This window comes from Bemisia tabaci, chromosome 4 (genome assembly GCF_918797505.1).
Source record: "Bemisia tabaci chromosome 4, PGI_BMITA_v3".
NCBI lineage: Eukaryota > Metazoa > Arthropoda > Insecta > Hemiptera > Aleyrodidae > Bemisia > Bemisia tabaci.
The window spans coordinates 62,516,609-62,539,175 of NC_092796.1; the positions used below are offsets into that span (position 1 = coordinate 62,516,609).

Consider the following 22,567-nt stretch of genomic DNA (forward strand, 5'->3'; position numbering starts at 1 on the left):
TTTTTGAAGTTGGTTTTAAACAATAATACTGAAATTAAAGAGTTGAGGGAGCTATTCACAAGAGCCCATAAAACGAGCCAGAGTTGGTTTCTTGTTCCTGTTTTTCTAGAAAAAGGACACAGCAATGGTTTCACATTCGCTGTTAATTCAAGTACTGGCCTCTCAGAGACAGAAGCACATTCGAATTATTAAAAGTCCTTTTCAATGAAATCTCCTTACTCTTGCTTACTCCCCACAATGTTGATGGCATGAATGTAAAAATCATTCACCTGCGCCAGACTCCGCAAATCTTCATCTCGCAGGTTGCGAGTGTCCTGGAGTTCATCTGACTCTTGATGGGCCAGCCGTCCTAGACCAGGCTTGATACCAATGGGTTTCCACTGGGAATAAACATGCATCTCATTGTCCATTCCAACGACAAGGATTCCATCCCGCACCCAGGAGATTTGCATTGGCAGCGGTGGAAGACCGTCTGCTGTGCGAAGGCTGATAGCTCGCAACTTCATCCAGCGAATTTCATCCACAAAGTTAGGTGCTGCCAACGAAGACGCCTTTCGTAGGATTGGTCTATTGGTTGATTGAGATTCCTTCATGGCTTTCATGTTGGCTTGAGCCAAGTCGCTCGAAACCGGTGTGAACAGCATAATCTGAAAGATATGATTTAGTTTGTTAGTGACACTGACTTAGAAATGGACCTCATGAGGTGATCATGTGATATAAGACACTATAGTCTGGGCAATTGGATTAGATAGAGTAGAAATTGGGGAAAATTCATTTTCGGGCGAACTGAGCATTGCAACATCGGATCCCCTGGAGGAGCCGCTGGGTCCGCGCTGAGCTCACCTAGATATTGTTCCCATTGTGTCCACACTGAGCCTTTACAGTCATAAAACAGTCAAAAAAGTAAATCTTACATAGGAAAAATCAACCAAAGTCACACTCAGCACCCCAAAAGTCTAAAATACACTCCTCAACTCACCGTTTGTGAGGTTGGTATGATGTATTTTCAAAATTTCCCATCTGCACACACTTTTTCTCAGTGATTAGCGACCAGATTTTCTTTGAGAGGGGTTTAAAATAACATAACCTAAATAGACGACAAATCTTACACAGGGTGTCTAGCAATTTTTTTTTTCATTCTCCCTGACTTTCAAGGTTTTCCCTGACCTATTGAATTTTCTTTCTCCCTGACTTTCGATGACCTTTTATCAAGATTTGCTCTCAGTCTGTACGATGTTTTCCACCCTTCACAGTGATGGATTACAATTCAATAATAAAAACCTTTCTGCGGTCTTTGGATGTCAATGGAGACTCTCGTAAAAGAGATTCTTTTCTTTCTTCCACTTTTACATCATAATTTGTACTTAGTAGTAATGCTTTGGAAGATCTTTGCTTGTTACTTCAAAAAACCTTATAGAAATTTACAACTTCGAGAATTAAATAAATAGAGGAAGAAATAACACACTTCCAGAGATGTCGCGGACGCTAAAGGAGGCGTCGCGGACGCAACAAAGCGATAGAGAGAGGGAGCACCACTAGTCAGCACCATAGAATAAAGAGACTGTGTTACGTAGTCTCTTCATTCTATGTCCGGACTAATGGTTCAAATGGCACCTCAGACCAGGAGAGAGCGCTGCACGGCTAAATGTCGAATCACCGTAAAGTTATGCAATAAAATCGCGATCTTCGACGGGAATTCTCTTCCCTCCCGGTTTTGCGTTTTTCTTCCCTGACTTTCCGTGACTTCTCCCTGACCAATTTCATCTCCCTGACTTTCCCAGTTTTCCCGGTCGCTAGACACCCTGTACAGGTTTTTGCATCTCTTCTTTGCAACAAACCTGCGCACTTTTGCTGTATAGTATAATAGAGTATATGAGAATTTTGTTACACTTCTTTGACTTGACTGTTAGCTTTTATTTCCATTAGTACAAGGAAAATAAGTTATCATGCAAAAAATTGTTAAATGAATGATACCTTGCTTCCGACTCCAACAGTCAGTATGTGTGACCCATCTTCTTTCGAGACCCAATCCAGTTGAACCAAGTGTTTCTGCGTCAATGGGCATGTGTTTCCATGATCGATAATGGACTTACGCAATGACTGTAATGTTGAAAAACTTGGGACAGCTAGCAATCCAGCACCTGTTTTGACCAAATTGTTGTCACCTAGGTAATCACCATTACGTGTATGTGTCCTCGAGTCTAATTCCTCTGAAGAAATGGCCTTGATGAATGATGACTGGAGTTTCTGTTTTTTACTAAGGAACGTTGAATCATACAGATATGAAAGGTCTAGACTTGGGTCAACTTGCATGCGTGGGAGGTGGATGTTCTTCAAATGGATTGTGTCTTCAAGTACCCATTCAGAGCCTGCAAAAGTATGACATTGTGTGAGCTAACAGTCATGCATTGCGCTGCGCTTGCAGCTCCGGTCGGAGATGGGTGCAGTATTGAATGCAATTTCAAGTCGATTCATCAAATTGGTAGCTTAGAGCAAAAAAGTTGTAATCAATATTTCTAGAAAAATCGAATATACAAGGTAAAATTAGATGGCCACACTTGGTGCCAAGAGCAAAAATATTCCCAAAATGGCCCATTACATTGGAAGATATCGACGGTGTAAGTCGGCAATCACATAACTCGGTTTGCGACATCGCAGACTTCCTGTCATACTTTATTTTTTGAACGGAAAACTACTCGACGGCAATTCTTTAAAACTGCCGTGAATTTTCTCCTCTGTGCGAAGAAAATTCTGTAAAAACTTCAAGGAATGCTGTCAATTTGTTCTCCTTTAAAAAAATAACATAGAGGCGGAGATTTTCAGACACCGCAAACGAGATATGTGATTGCCGACTTACACCGTCGATATGGTGTTGCTGAGCAACTAGCTCAAAGCAGAAAAGAATAGTTACAACTTGTCTACGCTAAGCTGCTGAGATCATAATTGCAATTTAAACTTTATTGTAGGGTAGATTTCCTTTACTAATGTCACTGTTAATTTGCTAAAGGAAGCCCATCACTGCAGGATCATGCTAGGTGAATCAGTTAATATAATAACTTGTTGCATCCAAGGAATTGAGGAAAGAGTTCTTTGCAAGGAAACACTTCTCCAAAAAAAAAAAAACTTTGATCACCTGTGAAAAAAAGTATGCAAAAATTCAAAAAAAGGATGTATTCTTCTAGAAAAATGTTGCATTTTGAGATCATTCCATGCAGAAACCAAACATGTCCAAAATTTGTTTTGCTTATAAATTCGATGCAAACTAAGTAAGATTGTCAAAACTGAGCATGAGTCATTCCACACACTTACACAAACTATGTAATGGCCTTGCCAACAATCCTCTGAAACTTTTCCATAGAATAACTCTTTGCCCTCTCTTGTAAAATTTGACTTTATATACAAGTTAAGTTTTGACATCGACTGATTCAGTATGAACGTTCTACGTACCTCCTGTGCTTTCACACTCATAAATGGCAACGCATAGGTTGACATAGCGAGAATCGGGATCCCGCTTTGACGGTCTGGTAAAGGACTTGCCATATTTGTAGGCAACAGATATTCTACCAGAGTACGCTGCGCTAATGTTCAGTGGCTGGCCAGAAATCTCAATCGTTGACTGACGGTCTTTGCTCAACATCTCCCATTCCGCCCATTCATACTTGTAGGATTTGGAATTTTTGTCGTCATCTTCTTTAGTTACATTGCACTTCCAAAACCTACAGCAAAAAATATGACGTAGTTAATACAATAATTAAGAAATGCAACAGGATCGAGTCCAAAATCCTAAGAAGGAAGATTTGTGAAGGGTTGTGGTTTGATAGGGAACAGTGGTGGTCAGGAGTTGTAAAACGCCACAAATTGCAGTAAGAGCAACAAACATATGGATTACATCTTGCAATAAGGAACCACTATTTCTGGCCCATTTTAGAAACAACATACATGCCATTGGTTTTCCTATGCAGATATGTGCTTTTATGAAAGAACCAGAGATAGTGGTTTCTTACTGCAAAATGCAATCCATAAAATAATAAGCCATAAAATAATCCACGAATTAATTTGACCTGGTTCTCTAGACTTGAAGAGAGTTTAAGCAAAGATTTTCTTGGAAGGGCATAGTTCATTGTTGGAGGAAAATATCCAGGGACTGATGACAGTATATGGCATATCTGTCAGAAATGTAAAAAACTTCTGTAACATACACACCCAAATAAGTGAACAAGACAGCCAGGATCCATTTTCTCACTTCCATCAGCAATGATTAAAAATGCACAAATAAATGAGAATTTTATAGATGATTAAACTCTCTTAGTGAACATGATTTTTTAAGTTCTGAACTCCAGAATTTCCAGTAACTGATAAAATTCTTAGTTCTTTTCTGTTAACGAGTTAGCGCTTAGAATTTTCCAATCTCATCCTTGCCATTGTTGAATTTCTCTTTATCTTCTCCAAGACCTTCTTCATTGGCCACATGGAGGTGCAACATGGGGCCATTCTTCTCTTTAATTGCTTGACACTCGCCAGTTGCCATAAGGAGCCAGATATATGTTACGGTCAATGTTAGGGAATGGGGAAGTGTATGTCATTGGCCGGCCAATGTTGACCGTGGCCGGGCGTTTCAGCCGAAGATGTCATTGGCCAGCCAATGACGTCCAATGGCCAGCGATTTTAGGAAATGTTTTCTTAACAATAAAACAGTCACATATTGACCGGCCGCTGATGTCATTGGCCGGCCAATGTACTGTTTGGCCGAGGGGTGACGGCCAATGTTGGATCTGTTATCATTTATCAATTGAACGCGAGAGAGTTGAGTGACCAAGCGGCAACCGCGTCACCGAGGTGTGCACCAACAAATAAGGTAAATTAAAACTCAACGTTGCTTCTTGAGATATTTATTACAGATGTGGGATAAAAAAAAAAAAAAAAAAAAAAACAAAAACGAATAAAAAATGCGCCAATTTTTAAAGTAGAAAGAAATGTAAAATAAATAAAAAAAAACCCTTCTAAAGAATAAATCAAACAGCTGTAGTAATTACACATTCACTCATTTGTTTCCTCTCATGTAGTATGTTTCCAGTTTAACGGTGTTTTACAATGTGAAGAAACAATGGTTGTCAGTCATTGGCCACTGTCATCATCGGCCGGCCATTGTTCACCTCGCGGTGAAAATGTTAACGGTGACCGGGCTTTTTGGCCGATGACATGATTGGTCGGCCAATCATGTCATTGGCCCTCGCTTTCGGCCGACGCTATCATTGGCCGGTCAGTGACAGCATCGGCCGGCCCCCGCAACATATATATTTAAAAGCTATAATTCTCATTGAATCCTTATAAAATCAAAATCTTATGCAATATGCCAACATAACCTTAATGCCTCCCAGGGACACATTGAACTCTAAAAATTTCTTCTGCATACAAGTTCCTTAGATCCAAAATATTTAGTTTACACATCCTGAAAAACGCATGAGTTTTCTTGACTCTCAACCACCTTTCTTGAAGGCCTAGCTGGCCATAAGACACAGGGATGTAAGTTTACCTGATAGTGCTGTCAGAACAAGCAGTGACTATAATGTATGGGGCAAAACATGCGGGATAGATAGATGCGGAGGATAAATGGCCCCCAGCTGGGGCTGCATGAATTACATCTACGCCATCTGGAAGAGGAAGTTCTTGAGTGCAGACCTGGAGAAGAAAACATGGCACAATGTATTAATAAGCAATTACAAAATGTTGACCTATTTATGCTTAAAAAAACTACAGTGACCACCACACTATCTGAACTCTAGATTATCTCAACTAATTATTGGTCTGCAGTCTTTCGACAAGTTACCGCGAATACTCTTCTTTATTTTTCTTCTCTACCATTTTCCTATACATATGAACATACCTCTTTTTCCCTGCCTCTGACTTTTTCCCTTGCACAAATCATAAGTTCAGGAAAGTTTTGAAATAATTTACATTCACTTCTCATCCAATTTATGAAGTTCGACGAACTTTAGGCGACCTCCAGATTATTCAAACCACCAGACTGTCACATTATTTCAGGTAATCTAGAGTTTACTGTAAGTGCTGATGAATAAAATCAATAGGAAGTATGAGACACGCAAATCCTAGGACATAGTTCCTTTAGTTTAATCCACTAGGACATAGTTCTGTTGAGCATAATTACGTTCATGTAATACATAAAGAGGATATTCAAAAACTGAACTAAAGCTTCATAAAATAATAAGCAAAAGACTTTGAGGTTTACCTTAGTTGTTGAGATTAGTATATGAGGAGTTTCGACATCTTCTTCAGCTCCATCTTCCATCCCGGCACCAGCAGCGATTCGGCTCTCTGTGTCGTCATCATCTTGAACAATTTGGCTATCAGGGACATACATCATACTCCCACTCAGTTCTGGAAAACAAACAAAACAAGAGATGAATTAAATGTCGTAGCAATTTTTCAATAATGTCTTTCCAGCTTTTAAGCTATTCCTGCTTTTGAACTCCTCTAAGTAAAATCAAGGTCATTCAACTATTCTGAGGTCTTCATTACAAAGAAGAATCAATCCATCAAATCTATTGACAAAACAGAGGATTTGGTACAATTTCAGGGCGAATCCAGTTCATTTGGGGATTTGAAAGGAACAGGAAATTCTTTCCGTACTCATCATTGAGTCAAAATAAATTGATTAAATAAGGTCGTACCATCATTCTGTGGCTGGGAGGCAATGATGAGTCGCCACATGTGAATGGTCGTTCCTTGAGTTGTCCGCTCAAGGAGAACCAAATAAAATGGCTCTTCGAATTCAGCGTTCTGCTGGAGGTCAACCATGGCACCCATACGAGTCTCCATGAGGCCAATGTCAGCCCCACTCATTGTAGACCGCTCACCAGTTATGAGCTGCTCTTGAAAAACATGGAGGAATTGAGTATTCTGCCAATCCTAGAAAATGATATACACAAAATTGTTACAACTACGGATGCGTGTCATTGTTGTTTAATAAAATCTAAAACTACTCGTACCAAAGATAGTAAACAGTTTAAAATTACACTGTGCTTTTATAAATAGAATATATCACTCCGCAAAGACCAAGGGGAAAGTACAAAAGAGCAAATCAAATTAATTTAGTAATATACAATTTTAGATGTTATAATTTTCTGGAACAAGATTTAAAGTTTACTCACATGAACAGCATTAGAAATAGCATCTAATTGTATGACACATCCAGGACGGGCAGTAGACTGCTGAGAAACAATTTTTATTCGATCGTGGAGTGAGGAATGTTTGACACCATCATCTGAGGAACATTCTGTTGAAAGGCTTACCAAAGAGCCCTGAAAAATGGAAAGGAAAAAATAACTAACTTGGATTATTTTGTTAGGTGCACAAAAACATAAAAGACTTTTTTGGGGTGCAGTGCCCAGTTTTAAAACAAGGAATTTTAACCTTAATTCAATATAACCGAGAGATGGAAATATGGTTCAAAAGACTTCAGCGGATGAGATCAGAAAATTTTACTTGTACAGGGGACAAAATGGAAATTCTGAAAAAATTAAAAACAAACAAATATTGAAGTTTTCATCTCTGAACTTTTTCTTGCTGTCTAACACAAAAGTAATACAATGACGCAAAAATGAAGTGAAAAAGAAAAGGAATGCATTCTTATAAAGTAACAAGTTTTCCGCATTGGCTAATCTCAACTTTAATAGAGCATGTTTGCTCTCAATTCATGTGGTTGTTTTGTTGATGACAGAGACAAACCAAAAAACATTCATACAAAAACTTCATTCTTTACGCTTACGCTTACGAGAACTTTGCACACTCATTTTCTATTGGATCAAAAATACCGTCTAAGATGGATCAAGAAATGAAAACGCGAGAGACAAACTGGTATTCAAAACAAAGTTTTGCAACATGGAAAAAAATTCAGTTTAGTATATACCTTGATTCTACTTCTACGTTCTGAGCTTGAGATCTCTGCCAGTAAAGTTCTGGCATCAATGACAGCTTGATATACTCGAAGACTTTCACCATCTGAGGCTACAAAACATGCGCTTGGTGAATTACTTAAATTTCCCAAGGTTGTGCTGAAACAGAAAAAAAGTGTCGTTATAATGGTTTCATACGCTGACACTAACATCTTCCAACAGCTTGAATGCTGGAATACTACTGAATATTACAAGCATTTACAACACTTCCTCGAACATCAAAATGAATCAGATGTTACTGACAGAAAGACATGAAGAGTTACGTCGACGTACCTGGGTAAGAGGGTTGGGATCCAGGCAGCATTAGAGAAAGCGGACATCTGAAGGGAATTGATTCTTGCCAGTTCTGATACCCCACCAGACTTTGATAGTGGACCAACAGCATCCACTCGCCACAAAATAAGTTCACTACAAAATCCCTGCCATGAAAGAAAAAAATGAAATTATTGGTGACTGTCATTGAAGGAAAACAAGTTCTTTGAAACACTTGGAGATCTGAATTTTCCAACACTGAGAAATAAACAGAAAAAGAGTAAAGGATTTTGCCTTTAAAAATGGCTCTTAAATGCCAAGAGCAAACTATTTTTTCAGGGCTGACTCTTCTGTATAGCCGTGTCAATATTTCAAGGTAGACATTCCCCTAATTATGGACCCATTTTCACAGCAAAGTACAGTTTTTTTTTCCATCAGAAATAATAATTGTTGTTTTAAACTTTGCAAAATTGCTTCTTTCAATGATTTAGTTTTGAATTGGTCTCATTCAGAAAATTTTAATTATTTTGCAGCTCTCTTTGAGGCAAATTTTTCAATACTAACTCCTCTATACAGTGGTATCAATACTTCAAAATCAATATTCAGGTGGCAAGGAACCCTTTTTCAAAGCAACGCTTTAAATATTTTTGACAGTGACAAAGTTACTTTTCCGGCAATACTTTTACATATTATACAGGAAATTGATTTGCTGCTATAAAAAAATGAATCCATCAACATGCATCACATGCGTCATAAATATGCGTCAATGTGTGTTACTGACCGTTCCAATAATACTACGTTGAAAAATTAATCCAAGATAATTCATTGCCCATATATGAATTAATTGGTCTGTAAAATACAGAAGGACAAAACTTAACTGATAATACTTACAGTGGGTGTTTTGAGTCCATTCGGAACATTTGGGGAGGCAGGCGATTCAGTATTCCCACCATCTGGGGTGTTATGATGAGAGGTGGTGAGTAAAAGTGGTAACACAGGATGACATGTAATGTCATTGACACGGAATCGATGACCTGATGTTCGGGCAGCATGACCAATACTCAAAACCTGAGGGGAAAATGATGATTTTATAAGCAAAACAAACTGACGGATCAAATTTATATTCTGGTACTCATAATTCTAAATGAATTTGTTGAAATTTAAGAAAAATTAATTTTAAAAAACCTTTGGGAGCTAAAGAGGAAACTTTTAATAGGGATTCATTGAGGTAGAATTTCATTAACATAGGGTGGGAATTTTATTTCGGGACTAGAGAAAAAATTATTTATTGGTTCAAAGATTTCTAAGAAAAAGCATTTTTCACAAATAACTGTCTTGCTACAGAGTAAGGATCCTTGAAAATCTGATTAGTAAAAAAAATTTCATCGGTGGATAATCTCACAGAATGAAACAAACAACATTCATTGTTGAGTCTCTCGGATGAATTAATCTGATAAGTGATAATACTTAGAAAATTGAGGAAGTGCTTTTCTTTTTTTTCTCGAACCATGACAGAAATTAACAAGTCTGAATATAATCCAGCTTTTTAAATATCTTCATAAGTAATCTGAGAGGCCTATGTTGCCTCTTTTTTTCCTTTCCAAATTAACGAGATAATTTTCACAGTTTTAGTCATTGTTATACAAGTTTACTCTAGATCTTACTTGAGAAAATTTTGTTTTGTCTGCAAAAGTCAGTTGCCATAGATTAAGAGTGCCGTTGGTGTGTTTAGTAAGGAGAGACAGTGTGGGAGACGGTGGTGCTGACAGTATGTCGTTGATGGTGGAGTGTGAGTCCCCTCCGACTGAGTGCGCTGCAGGCCCGTTCTCTGTTGGCTGGGCCGGCGGAACTGACTGGGTTGATTCGCCATCTGCGGCTGGATCTTCTTCCTCTAGGCACGGTAACTGTCCTGTATTCTCTCCATCCATGCCAGCTCCATCTAAAAGGAAAGAACAAGAATATGAAATTTTATTTTGCTCATCTGTGGCAATTTTACTGTAAAACTTTTGGGGTTACAACTTTGCAGCAGAAAGATGAAGGCTTTTCAAAACAGTCTGTCCACAATGCACTATAAAAATCAAAATACCAACTGAAAGAATCAGAGGCTGTGATTAAAGTTAAAATCAAAGTTAAAGATTCAACAAGATTAGGCCTCAACAAAAAAGTACGAGGCAGGGCAACTGATAGTCATCAATGCAATTGAATAAATGAAGACAACAAATAAATTCATAAAAGTTTTGAAAGAAAAACACCACAAAGGATATCTTATTTTATTGGATTAAATGACATTGATTTAAGATTTATTGATTTGTCTTTATTTTTCAGAGGAAATTATGGCAAGTCTACTGTTCTTTGAAAGGTCTTACTCACCTATGTCTGCTAATAATTGAACGGAATAAGCCAGAATGGGCCTGACTACATTACATGTTACTTAATTTCCTGTTATAGTTAATTTTTTGAACAGTAAACTAAGCATTGTTTTGTCTTGAAATTTTTTGAGTATCTCCATCACAATTTGGGGGTGAAGTTACAAGTTCCACAGCGGTATGTAGTTTAGTTCACTGTTCTTCAAGATGTTAATAAACGAACGGATAAAGTATGGCACAACATAAGACATAGGATGATCCAGATTTTGACAATACCATTCATGAAGAAGAAGGAGTGAATCACATGAAATAACCCTTTACCGTTGACAATGATGGTAGGTGACTTGGAAGGTGTGGTGGGAAGGGCGGAGGCTGTTTTAACAACATCACGAAATGCTAACTGAAGAAGTGACCCGGATGTGTGATAAAGGCTGACGTTATTTGACATGGTGGTTGCATCTCCAAGGGGAAATGCAGCTGGAATGCGTGTTGAGAATGAGACTTGGGCTTGGCGAAACGACCCTGAGTGGTACTCGTCCAGCCAGTCCACCACCCTGTGAATAGGAAACTCAAGTTTTAAATCGTCCAGTAAATTAAATATTTTTATCAAAGTGTTACACCTTGGATTCATGTTTAACCATGTATGGTACAAAATTAAAGAACAGAGCAAAATGAACAGATAAGATCCATGTATTTAATATGCAGTCCTTTTGATTAAAAGACCCCTTAACTCTAATGGACGCAAATCCACAGTTTTCACTATTTCTTCATTTCCTGATTCCCTGACCTTTTTTGACATTTCCATGGGCTTTTTTCACTTTTCACTGACTCTAAAATTTCAAATTCCCTGATTTTTTCCTTCCTCTCCCTCACCTTTAATCTAAATCTGCATTTATTTCTGGGTGAATTTGGCACAAAGCATCCCGGGAAGGCAGAACAATGCTAACAAATACCTGTCCACATTGCGAGTGAAGCATCTTGATTTTTGTTCCTTTTTACTTTCGTTCACATTATTTTATTTTAATTGTTTTTACAATATTCAGTTATTTCAGTTTGAGTGGTCGTCTAAGGCCTTGGTCAAGTCCTATACTTTCCTAATTGAATAATGTATAAACAGTGAGGATTTACCATATAAGGAAACTGCCGTCGACAGGATGAATACTGAACAAGAGATCAGGGCTGTGGTGCCAGTCCCGAAGAAGTGATTCAATTTTAGCATCTAAAGAATCGGTAACATGACCCCCGCCAGTCATAGAAGGAGCAGGATCCATTGCTATTGAGTTTATGGAGGTTGCATTACTGGAAAATAAGAACAACCAAAATTAAGTGTACTTCAATGGTTTGACCTAATTTCTTCTGATAACATAGATAGAGTGTGTACTATTCAAGATTTTTTAAATTGATATTTACAAGGTCTCGAAAAAATTTTTCATCAAGAGTGGCGGCAGCCACCCCCGGTCGAGAAAAATGACGTCCTACTAAAGTCCCGATAGCAAACGGGTGGCCGACACTCTTAGTCACAGGCAACTCCCTTAATCTGAAAATTGATTCAGTTTGAACTCGACTGCAGCCCAAACGACGGCACGGATTCCTACAATCTTGGTGTCTACGGACACATTTCAATTAGAACTACAAAGTGGAAGAGTTTCATTAAGATCCATTGAGTTTTCAAAAAGTTACAAGCTTTTAATGACCCAAAACGAGGAAAATTTTACTTTTTACTTTGCCGGGAAATTTGAATTTCAAGAATCCAGGGTCCTGAGAAAGTTTCTCAAACTCCGCGATAACGGTAAACCTTAGACCCATAAAAGTGAGTACCTAAAGAATATCCATGTTACCATGTGTGCCGCTTTTGACTTTATTTTAACATTCCAAATGTTTTAGAAGAGAAATTACGTAAAAACGACTAAACTGACTGCCGACTTCCCCGTCAAGACCACCTTTCACAGCAGATTTCTCGCTTACACATTGGCATCTCTGGATACAAAATTTTTCGGACTCACTGACGCGACCGGCTCGATGCGTAAACAAATGTGGATTACCTCTAAGATAAAAAAAAAAACACACACACCTACATCACAGCAAGGGTGTGAGTTTTCTTATGTCGAAACTTAATTCGAATTGTTTAAATAACCCCTCGTGTCAAATGGGACCCACTCCGTGAAAATGAAAAAAAGGAAAAGTAAACGAAAACTTTTAGCCTACTCACCATCCAAATCGTATGTTAAGCTTACAATAAAAGCAACAATGACTTAGTCAATCGAAAGAGTCTAACATGTACCTATGTGGTAAAATGGGTCCACTGGTAAAACTAAAGCTGGCGTCAGGGATAAAAAGGCACCGTTTCACTGAGAGCAAACGTCAGTGAGTCCGAAAAATTTTGTATCTCTGTCAATGGACAGAAGGAGAGAAGAGAAGAACAGATGAATCGTTTAAATTATTAAAATGCGCGAAATTCTGGAGTAATCCCTTTTGGAAATGAACGCGGTAAAGGTTCTTGCGATCTCCTTAATGAAAGGGTTTCTGCAAACGCAAGAGTCATGCTTGTTGCATCCTGTATAAATGAAGGAAAAAGTAAATGCTCCCACTCTCCTCACAATCAGCAGGTAAGAAAGAAAAAATCAGTTTCTTGCGGCTCCTGTATGGAAAGCTTCAAGTGAGTCGTGCTTGTTGCGGAACTCATAATTGAAGGGGAAAATTCATTTAGATATTCTCGACCGATTTTGTGATTTCAAGTTCATTCGAAGGATTTACGTACATACCTGTGAACCACAAAATCGGTTTTTGGTTTTTTTTTTTTTAATTTTCTTATTGTTAAGGGATTATTTTTTGTTTCTTTTTTTTAAACCATATAGAGTAATTTTTTGGACCTACGTGGCCTTGGTGGACCCTGAGAATTTAAGAAAGGTTTTTGCCATCTCATAGTTACTTAGTTTTATCAACCTTCTTGGAGGGGTGAAAGGGAATGTTTTCGGTTAATAAGATGTAACACGTCAATTTCCTCGACCGGATTTTTTGCCAGAAAATGTTTTTGAGGTTTTTTGTAATTTCTTAACATACGGAAAATAAGTACGCACTAGAATTAGTTTTCTAAACTGTCTTTAGAGAGTTTTGCAAAAAGGTAAAAGACTAGTCTCTACAATAGTTTGATTTTCTAACACCATTGTTATACATTGCAACAAATGGCATTTTTCTGATTTCTAAGGATAGTTATGAGATTAAAATTAGAAACTGGAAATACCTAAGAGTTTGATGACTACTGGATGGATAACTTGGGTGATGCTCATCGCTTCCACTACCATCTTGTGATAGAGACTTCCCCATTGGTCCAGATACTCTTTTCTTTCCTGAAACTTCAAGCAGAAAAAATCTAATAAACGTTTAATGCTGCGTTTCAGCATGGCATTCCTTTCAACAGCCTAACGATAAGTGATTCAATCAATAAGCTCCAATACTGGCTACCATGTATCTGTAGAGAACTTATTTATCTATGTTATGAAAAAACCTTAAACCTTCTTGAGTGTTGAGTTGTTTCACTGAAACTATGGGTAGCTAAAGTGCTTTGAAGATTAAGCAAAAAAAAGATGACCGTTAGAAATATTAAATTAATTTTCAACTTTAAGGATCAGTATGAGAAAAATTTTTCTTGATATGACATGCTTTAGGTGATGAGGCACAGGACAAAAATGCTAAGGTACAGCTTACGCCTAGGGTAAATTTCTACAGTGGATTTGCTTCACTATAGAATAAGCAATTTCACAGAACTGCCAACTGACAAAAAAAAAAATACTCAACATAACTCAAGAACTAAACTCCACATCCTAAACTCTGAACTGCATTATACTCAGCAGTTTGATGATTTGTGACCAATGTTTGCATTCATCCATTTCAAGACCCACCTCTACAGAAGCGTCAAGAATTTTGAATGTGGTTGTCATTGCCGCTAACATGAAAACCGAATGTTGTCAATGCTCCGTCACCCTGAGGGTATTTAATTTTGTTGCAACAGAAGTTGGCAGTAAGTCAAGAATTTGAACCTAATCTTTCACTCTAGTGTACTTGGCTAAATTAAGAGATAAACTTGAGGACACATAGGGAAAGGACTGATAGATTTCCACACCCATTGATTTTTTTTCTCTTTCAAAAGAGAGCAAAAATGTGGGAAAAAACTTATTTTAAATCATACAGAATACTTCAATATAAATGCTTGAGTTTGAGTGCTCTGGATAAAAATGAGTTAGAATCAAATAAAACATTAAATATTTCTTACTAGAATCTGAGCCGTGGTGTTCTGATGTATCTTGATTGCTTTCTACAACTAATCCATCTTCTTTTTCAACAACTTTACGAGTTAATTCCTAAAATTTAGGAAAAAAGAAAAAAAACAATATTATTTATGATGGAAAAAAAGACATGTTATTTTTTAATAAGAAGATTACATAAAAAAGTTTTTAGATGGGACACTGATTGAAAACATTGATGTGAGACGCACTTTACGTGCAGACACAGCCACCAATGGGTCGGTTGCGCTGGTTACAAAATCATGTTTTGATGCTTGATTTTTGTAGATAAGCTAAAAATATTGAGATTTGTCCAAACTACAACTTTCTAGGCTCAATATCAATCAAGATATTGCCCTTTGTAAAGTCAGGTTTTTGATAACGTCCGCTGCGGCAGTGAAACCACTGGCTTCTTCTACCTTGCTTTCATCCGAGTTTCATGTTGAGCAACCAGTGCAAATGTGCGTCACACTGATGAATGCAAGGTGGAAGAAACCAAGGGTGTCCCTACCGCGGTGGATGACGTCAAAAATCCGACTTTTTGAAGGGCTATATCTCCGTTATTATTGAATGTAGAAAGTTGCAGTTTGGACAGATCTTATTATTCTTAGCTAATCTACAAAAATCAAGCATCAAAACACGATTCTATGACCAGCGCTAACTAACCCATTTCGCAGTTTAAGGAGTTCAATTGCATCAATCTTAGGTTGCAATCCATCTTGCATCCTGCACTTTTTAAAAAAGTCCAATTCGCCCATGTTTTTAAAATGAACTTGGTGCCCTCTGATTATTTCTTGATTTATGCCCCAATCTGCAGATTGTGGCATCCATGCACAAATTCTTCAACCCAGATAACACATCTGCACAGTGAATTGTAAAAAAATTTAAAGAAAGGAATTGAAAATTAATTTGGTAATAAGCATACAAAGGGGAGAAAAAAGAAACTTACTTGTAGAATATTTTCAGCTTGAAGCGAGAAATGCATTTCCTTATTATTTAACCAGTGTAAAATAAAATTTGGCTCCCTTTCAGGGTCTCCGGTGACTAGACTAGGAACTAAAGGAATATCTGTAACAAAGCATGAAGTTTCCATGAACCTAGCAATACAGAAATAAAATGACGATTGAAATCAAGGATCTTACCAACAACCGAGGAAAAGAGTCCATATCAAGTAAGTTTATACACCTTTTAATAAAGACAGAAGATCCGTTATCTTGATTTTTGTATTTACTTTCAAAGCTAAACTGGGGACAAATGATCCTCTGTTGCACTCTAGAAGTGCGTTCACCTACCTGGCTTAGTCTCTACCAAGTTGAGGTCAATCATCAATCTCATTGGTGAAATAGAGCAGCCAAGAGCACATGTTGCTTAACAGTATCGTTAATTTTGCAAACAAATTTTTAAAAGTCTAAATTTTACCGACTTTTGCTAGACCACATTTCAAGTAAGTTATCCTCTTTTATCTGCTTGCATGAACACCATGACTACTGGATACACTTACAGAGAGAGGAATTTTGTAAAATTATCTAAATTAGGATCTAGTAATTGCCTGAAAATTCTGCAAAAATTAAACTTGCAATACCACACTATTTTTTGGTTTCATATCGTACCTTTAGCTTGGGCTCTAAACATCTCAACAGATATTTTTAAAAAAATTTAGACTTTTTCATTGATGATAAGCTTATTAGAAGTTAAGTGTATATAGATGTGAAACTACAAAAATCTGAGTTTGTTTGTAATATCTTCAAAGGAGCACAAATCAACACTATTGCTAGAAATTTTCACACGATATTCTTCACATGAGAAATTAAGGTAATTTTCAAGAAATGTCACTGAGTTTTTTCCATTTGGAAAATAAATTATGACAGGATGTCTGCAGCATTGCAAACTGCTATTCCCATATTTGCAGTTTCACTGTTGATAGTATGTTCACATGCCGTGAAATTATGTTTACCTACTTACTTTAAGACATGTGTTTAAATTAAAAAGAGGACACATTTTATTTCTCACTACCAGTCAAGCTGCATTTTAGGTTCAATGATAAAATAAGTAATTATCAGCCTTTACAAGCTGTGATTTTTTTATTTTCTAAAAATATTTAAGGTAGTACCTGTTTCAGCATTAATACTTGCAGCTAAGTGAAAATGGACAGCTGGGGTAATCCCTGTGCCATGAAATCCATAACTGTGGAAGTCATGAACACTGTAAGTTGATGGCAACGTTGGAATGGTTGTTGTTACGCTCCCCAGATCTGATGTGCTGTGCTTGGCATGCCTTCGTAGATGAAAGCATGTTCTGAAAGTCAACAAAAACTGTGTTGGAATACATGTGATGAAAAAGACTGAAAAAAGCACTAATTTATTTTAAATCCTATTCTAGTTATGGTAAAAATATTAATAAAAATGTCCACAAGAGGGGGGATCTAGCAAAGTACGGCAGGACTGTCTTGAGGGGAGAGGGTATCTAAAATCCTGAAATTAGCAAGAAATGATTTAAATTGCTATTTTCAAAAAGTGCTGCACTCTGAAAAAAAGCAAATTCTAGAAATTGAAAAGAAATGAACGCAGATCAAAATGTTTAGCAGGTGGAAAATATTTTTGGTGCAAGTTACACAGTTCCCCAAAGGAAAGAGCTCTGTACTAGAAATATGAAACTTTTTGGTCCATTCATGGTACAGATGAGTGCCTCTTAACCTCAGAAGGAGTACTTTTTGAAACAATCAACTTAATCAAATCCATTTTGTCAATGTAGAATGAAAAAAGCAATTTTAGGGGAAGAGAAAATAATAGATATGCTTCACCCTAAGAACCATTTTTTGGCAATGAAATGATACTAGTGAATGATACTAGATGAGAAAGAAAAAAATCTTACTTCATGTGTTTTAAGCGTTGCATGAATCTATGTTTATGTCTGTGAGTACGGAATTTAGGATTTTGAGCTGCAATTGGATCAAACTGAGACATGTTGACTAAACCATCATCCGGAAGTACGGTTTCCACCCAGATTCGACAAATGTTATCTCGGCATGAGGTTACAAGCATATTCGAGACAGATCCCCTGAAAAAATAAAAATAAAATTAAATTCCTTTACACAATAATTTTGAAGATGTGGAAGAACATAGCACTGCCCTGTTGGGGATGATAAAGGCATGTTTCTGACATAATCTAGATCAACCAGGCTCACTGCACCGGTACAAAGTTTAAATCTGTATGTGTTATATGTTTACTTAGATTAGTAAGAATTCATTTGGCGGCAAGTAAGAATGGCTGTGTTTTGTTCACTATTCAAAATTTGATTGAGTCATGATTGTTTTTACTTTTTCCTCACATACCAATCAAAACAACTTTAAGTTAATAGAATTCACACAATATATGAAATATAGATTGGGTATTTTCCAAGAGACCTAATTTAAATGAGGTCCTATTGCCTACCTCTATTCAATGGGCCTGTTGCAAACTTTTGCTAGAGCAAAACTAAGAGTTGTTTCTTATAGATAATGCCTCAAAAATCACGATGAGCGCATCGGCAAACTCTAAAATGCACTCATAACTTCACAATCTGCGTAAGAAATTTGCGGTTTTTTGAGCTTCCCGCTTCAAAAACGATACTACGGCACAGGTGAACATTTTGTAAGAGGAGTCGTTCCATCGTCGGCAATAATCATCATAGCCGACGCCAATCCGCCAAAACACGTTTGATGGGACGAGATAACACCTGAACTGGATTAGACCAGATAACAATCGGTGTGTTAACGTTCATATTTTCCACGCCCGAATTGATTGACCTTGAACTCTCCTTGAATTACGCGCGGAACTGCGTGCAAGCGTCGGCCATGATGAATATCGCCGACGATGGAGCGACTCCTCTAACAAAATGTTCACCTATGCCGTAGTATCGTTTTTGAAGCGGGAAGCTTAAAAGAAGGCAAATTTCTTACGCAGATTGTGAAGTTATGAGTGCATTTCAGACTTTGCCGATGCGCTCATCGTGATTTTTGAGGCATTATCTATAAGAAACAACTCTTATTTTTGCTCTAGCAAAAGTTTGCAACAGGCCCATTAGAGTTTGCTCTTGTTCTAAGTCAACTAAGTTATTGTTTCACTGTTAAAATAAGAAAAAAGACAAAAGAAAAACTTACTTGGGCATATACTTGCTGGTTTTTCGCCATGAAAGCTGCGTGACGGCCCGCGGGTGGGAAATGTACACAAAACCATAGTTCAGTTCTGAAGGAGTTGACAAACCTCCCAAAGACATGGCACTTGCATCAAGGCTTTTGGATGGGAACAACACTGAAAAAATAAAGAGGACATATAAATTAGTGATTGGTGTTTTAAAGACAGAGTAAACATTAAATTCGTTTTCAATGTAAGATGAGCACAGCATAGTATCTGGTGAAAATGAACTTACTTCACTTTTGAAGAGCTGTATTTTTCAACGTACAAGAAGATCTGCTATTAAAGTGAAATTTTCAATGCAACAGTCCACAGGCGAAGAGACCTTTGTCCATAAAGGCAAATTTTTTAGTAGCTTTAAAGCTTAAGGCTTAGCTTTAGTCAAATAATTAGATCTGGAGAGAAGGTTGTATGAGACTGAATTGTAATCTGATGATTTTGCATCCACTGAATTGCAGATAAAAATATGGATGAGGCTATTCGTCGGTACGGTACCGACGGATAAATGGCTATTCGTCGGTACCGTACCGATGAATAAATGGCTATTCGTCGGTACCGTGCCGATGAATAAATGGCTATTCGTCGGTACCGCATCGGCGACATTAATTAATAAAAATGTGTTGTCAAGCCTTGGTCCGAATGGACAAGCAAACGCCATCTATGGTGCTCTGTTGTAATTACACGGAGATACTAAGTGCCGATAAACCGTGTAGCCCTGAGGCACAGATCTGGCTTATCAGAAAACGTATCTTGACCAAATGTACAACTATTGTCAGTTCATGGTAGCTGCTCCACGGCTTGCGAATCTTCAGTATCTGTCGCTGCCCCAACTAACAACGATCATAGTGCAGAGAGCTATTCCACCACTAGCGAATCTTCGGTTTCTGTTGCTGCTCCATCTGACGAAAATGTCAGTGCAGAGAGCTTCACGAAGCTAAAATTTAAGAGTGAAGTCATTTCACAAGGGCGACCTAAACTGCCAGCAAGACAACTTTGTTCCTTTAATCGCACCGATGCCGACCGACAATCTGTGGAAAATCCCCCCGAAAAACGAAAACGAAAGAAAACACCTGCAAATGAAACTAAAGGCCCCACCACCCGAAAAAAGAAGCGTTCTTGATGATTCTTTTGACAGAGTAGTACATTTCAGTATTATGATGATTCATTTGACAGTGAAGTACATTTCAGTATTATGATTATTTATTTGACAGAGTAGTACATTTCAGTATTATGTGAGAGTATTAAATACATAAATTAAATTAGGAGAATATTTCTTTACAACTCGTGTTGGGTTTTTTTTCCATCTTTCACCCAATTTTTAGCTCTTAACTTCCACCAAAATATTATTAAGAAATCATATATTTAATATAATTTACGTACTAAAATCAAAGTACAGTACCGACGAATAGCTATTTATTCATCGGTACGGTACCGACGAATAGCCATTTATCCTTCGGTACCGTACCGACGAATAGCCACTTCGTAAAAATATAGCATTATTGAGAGACCTGCAGACTAAAAGGTACCCATTAAAATTAAAATTATGAGACCTAAATAATTAACTCTGATATGAAAAGTAGTATGCTGCCAACTCACATTGCTTATTTTCAAACCAAATTTTGACAAGACGATCATTTTTCCCACAGGTGGCAAATAGTGTGCCATCAGGGGAAAATGCCATGTGGTGTATTGGCGTAGCTGTGGCACACTTCCAAACGCAGTCCCAGTCACGAGGGTCATCTTCAATTGCAGGGGTGGAGCTGTCTAATCCTCCCTCTAGACTGCTGCCTACCGCATCTTCACCTATCTCAAAAGTCACTCCCTCTCCTGATAGACCTATAAAGCAGAGGAAAATACAAAATTTACCATCATTAAAATTCAATAAGGATGCACAAATCAATTGTTGAGCAAATTCGTGGATCCACGACTCTTCACAAGAAGGAACCAATACAGCAGCCCTTTTGTTACAAATTAGGAAACACAGTTCTGATGGTGGCAATAACTGATGACAATAAAGGCCGACATTGCTACAGAGGACAAAAAATGGACCTTAAGTAAAGTAACATCCATTTCTTGTCTACTAAAATGTGCGCTTAGAGGCTCTATCTAATCAGTGGCCAGTGTGGTGGCAATGGGCCTGTTGCAAACTTTAGTTACGGCAAAAATAAGAGTTGTTCTTAAAAGATGATATCTCAAAAATCACGAGGAGCGCATCGTCAAACTCTGAAATGTACTCCTAACTTCACTATCTGCGTAAGAAATTTGCGTTTTTTGAAGATTCCCGCTTCTAAAAGAATACTACAGCACAGGTGCACATTTTGTTAGAGGAGTCATTCCATTCAATCCCTGCTCAACATGGCTGACACTTCCACACGCAAGTCGAGGGGCCACGAGGTCAATCTGGTCAATCAAGGCGGATATCTAACAACGGGAGAAAAATGTGAATGTAAACACGCCGATAGTTATCAGTGGATAGTTATCAGGCACATTGTTATCATTGTCCCATCACATGTGTTTTGGTGGATCGGCGTTGACTATGTTGAATATTGCATAGTATTCTTGTGAGCAAGGGTCAGATGAAATGACTCCTCTAACAAAATGTTCACCTGTACCAGGGTATTGTTTTTAAAGCAGGAAACTCGAAAAAACGCAAATTTCTTACGCAAATTAAGAAGTGAGGAGTGCTATTCAGACTCTGCTGATGCGCTCATCGTTATTTTTGAGACACTTTCTGTGAGTAAAAACTCTTATTTTTGCTCTGGCAAAAGTTTGCAACAGGCCCATTTTAATACAATCCCCTATATTTTAAGTATCAAGAGGACTGATAACTTTGTGTCTGTTTGCGATTTACGAGATACTTTCGTACGTTGTTTCCTACATACTCCCGCACAGTGCATCAACACCAACAGATATCACAATGAACGTGACCATAGATAATGGTAAAAATTTCGTGATTTTCGGTCCAAACGTTGAACACTGCATACTTGCTAAATAAAATAAAACATCTGGCGCCAATATCTTTACCTGTCTCCAGCTCATCATCAAGCATCTGTGGGGTTATGTGTTGGTGCCATAGCTGAAGTATGTCACCACCAGTGAGAAGGCGTGTCCCCTCTAGATTCCAAGATAGGGACGAGATGCGAGATTCTGTTTGGAGACTTCCTGTTTGCACCCATCGGTAGTCCAATTGCTGCAGAATAAATACGTGTAATTAATTCTTCATTCTGTAGGTAACAGGATCTCTAACCTCCAAGAATTAATATTTTTTTTTCCTCTGAGGCTTTCAACAAAGATATAAAAAAGTAGGTAAAAGCTATCATTTTGGCTAAGCCTGAGATTCTGAGATTTGGGACCTTTTTTCTTTGATTTTTTACGTACGTTCCAAAACATGACACTTGGTGTCATGCAAAAACAAAATTCCAGGTCAAACCGTTCAGTGTGTTTGACAAAGAACCTCCTGTATTACATATCAATCTCTCCAGAAAAATCTAGAGGGTTGATTTCTGAATCTCTAACATATAAA

The 22,567-nt window shown here is 37.7% G+C and overlaps 1 protein-coding gene across 5 annotated transcripts in view; it reads right to left on the reverse strand.

Moving 5' to 3' along the window:
- Rbcn-3A (rabconnectin-3 alpha) overlaps positions 1-22,234 on the reverse strand; it is a gene marked incomplete at its 5' end in the record, with an annotated part of 103,277 nt that extends 81,043 nt beyond the window's left edge. For all 5 annotated transcript variants that reach the window (XM_072300232.1, XM_072300235.1, XM_072300233.1 and 2 more), the window contains 21 exon segments: positions 270-647; positions 1,975-2,369; positions 3,448-3,716; positions 5,534-5,679; positions 6,248-6,396; positions 6,690-6,927; positions 7,170-7,319; positions 7,928-8,072; positions 8,247-8,392; positions 9,117-9,293; positions 9,890-10,164; positions 10,913-11,145; positions 11,720-11,890; positions 13,833-13,944; positions 14,862-14,949; positions 15,821-15,939; positions 16,982-17,166; positions 17,743-17,928; positions 19,011-19,161; positions 20,641-20,880; positions 22,069-22,234. In XM_072300232.1, the coding sequence (XP_072156333.1) occupies positions 270-647; positions 1,975-2,369; positions 3,448-3,716; positions 5,534-5,679; positions 6,248-6,396; positions 6,690-6,927; positions 7,170-7,319; positions 7,928-8,072; positions 8,247-8,392; positions 9,117-9,293; positions 9,890-10,164; positions 10,913-11,145; positions 11,720-11,890; positions 13,833-13,944; positions 14,862-14,949; positions 15,821-15,939; positions 16,982-17,166; positions 17,743-17,928; positions 19,011-19,161; positions 20,641-20,880; positions 22,069-22,234 (4,119 nt within the window).
- Positions 22,235-22,567: the final 333 nt, after the last annotated feature.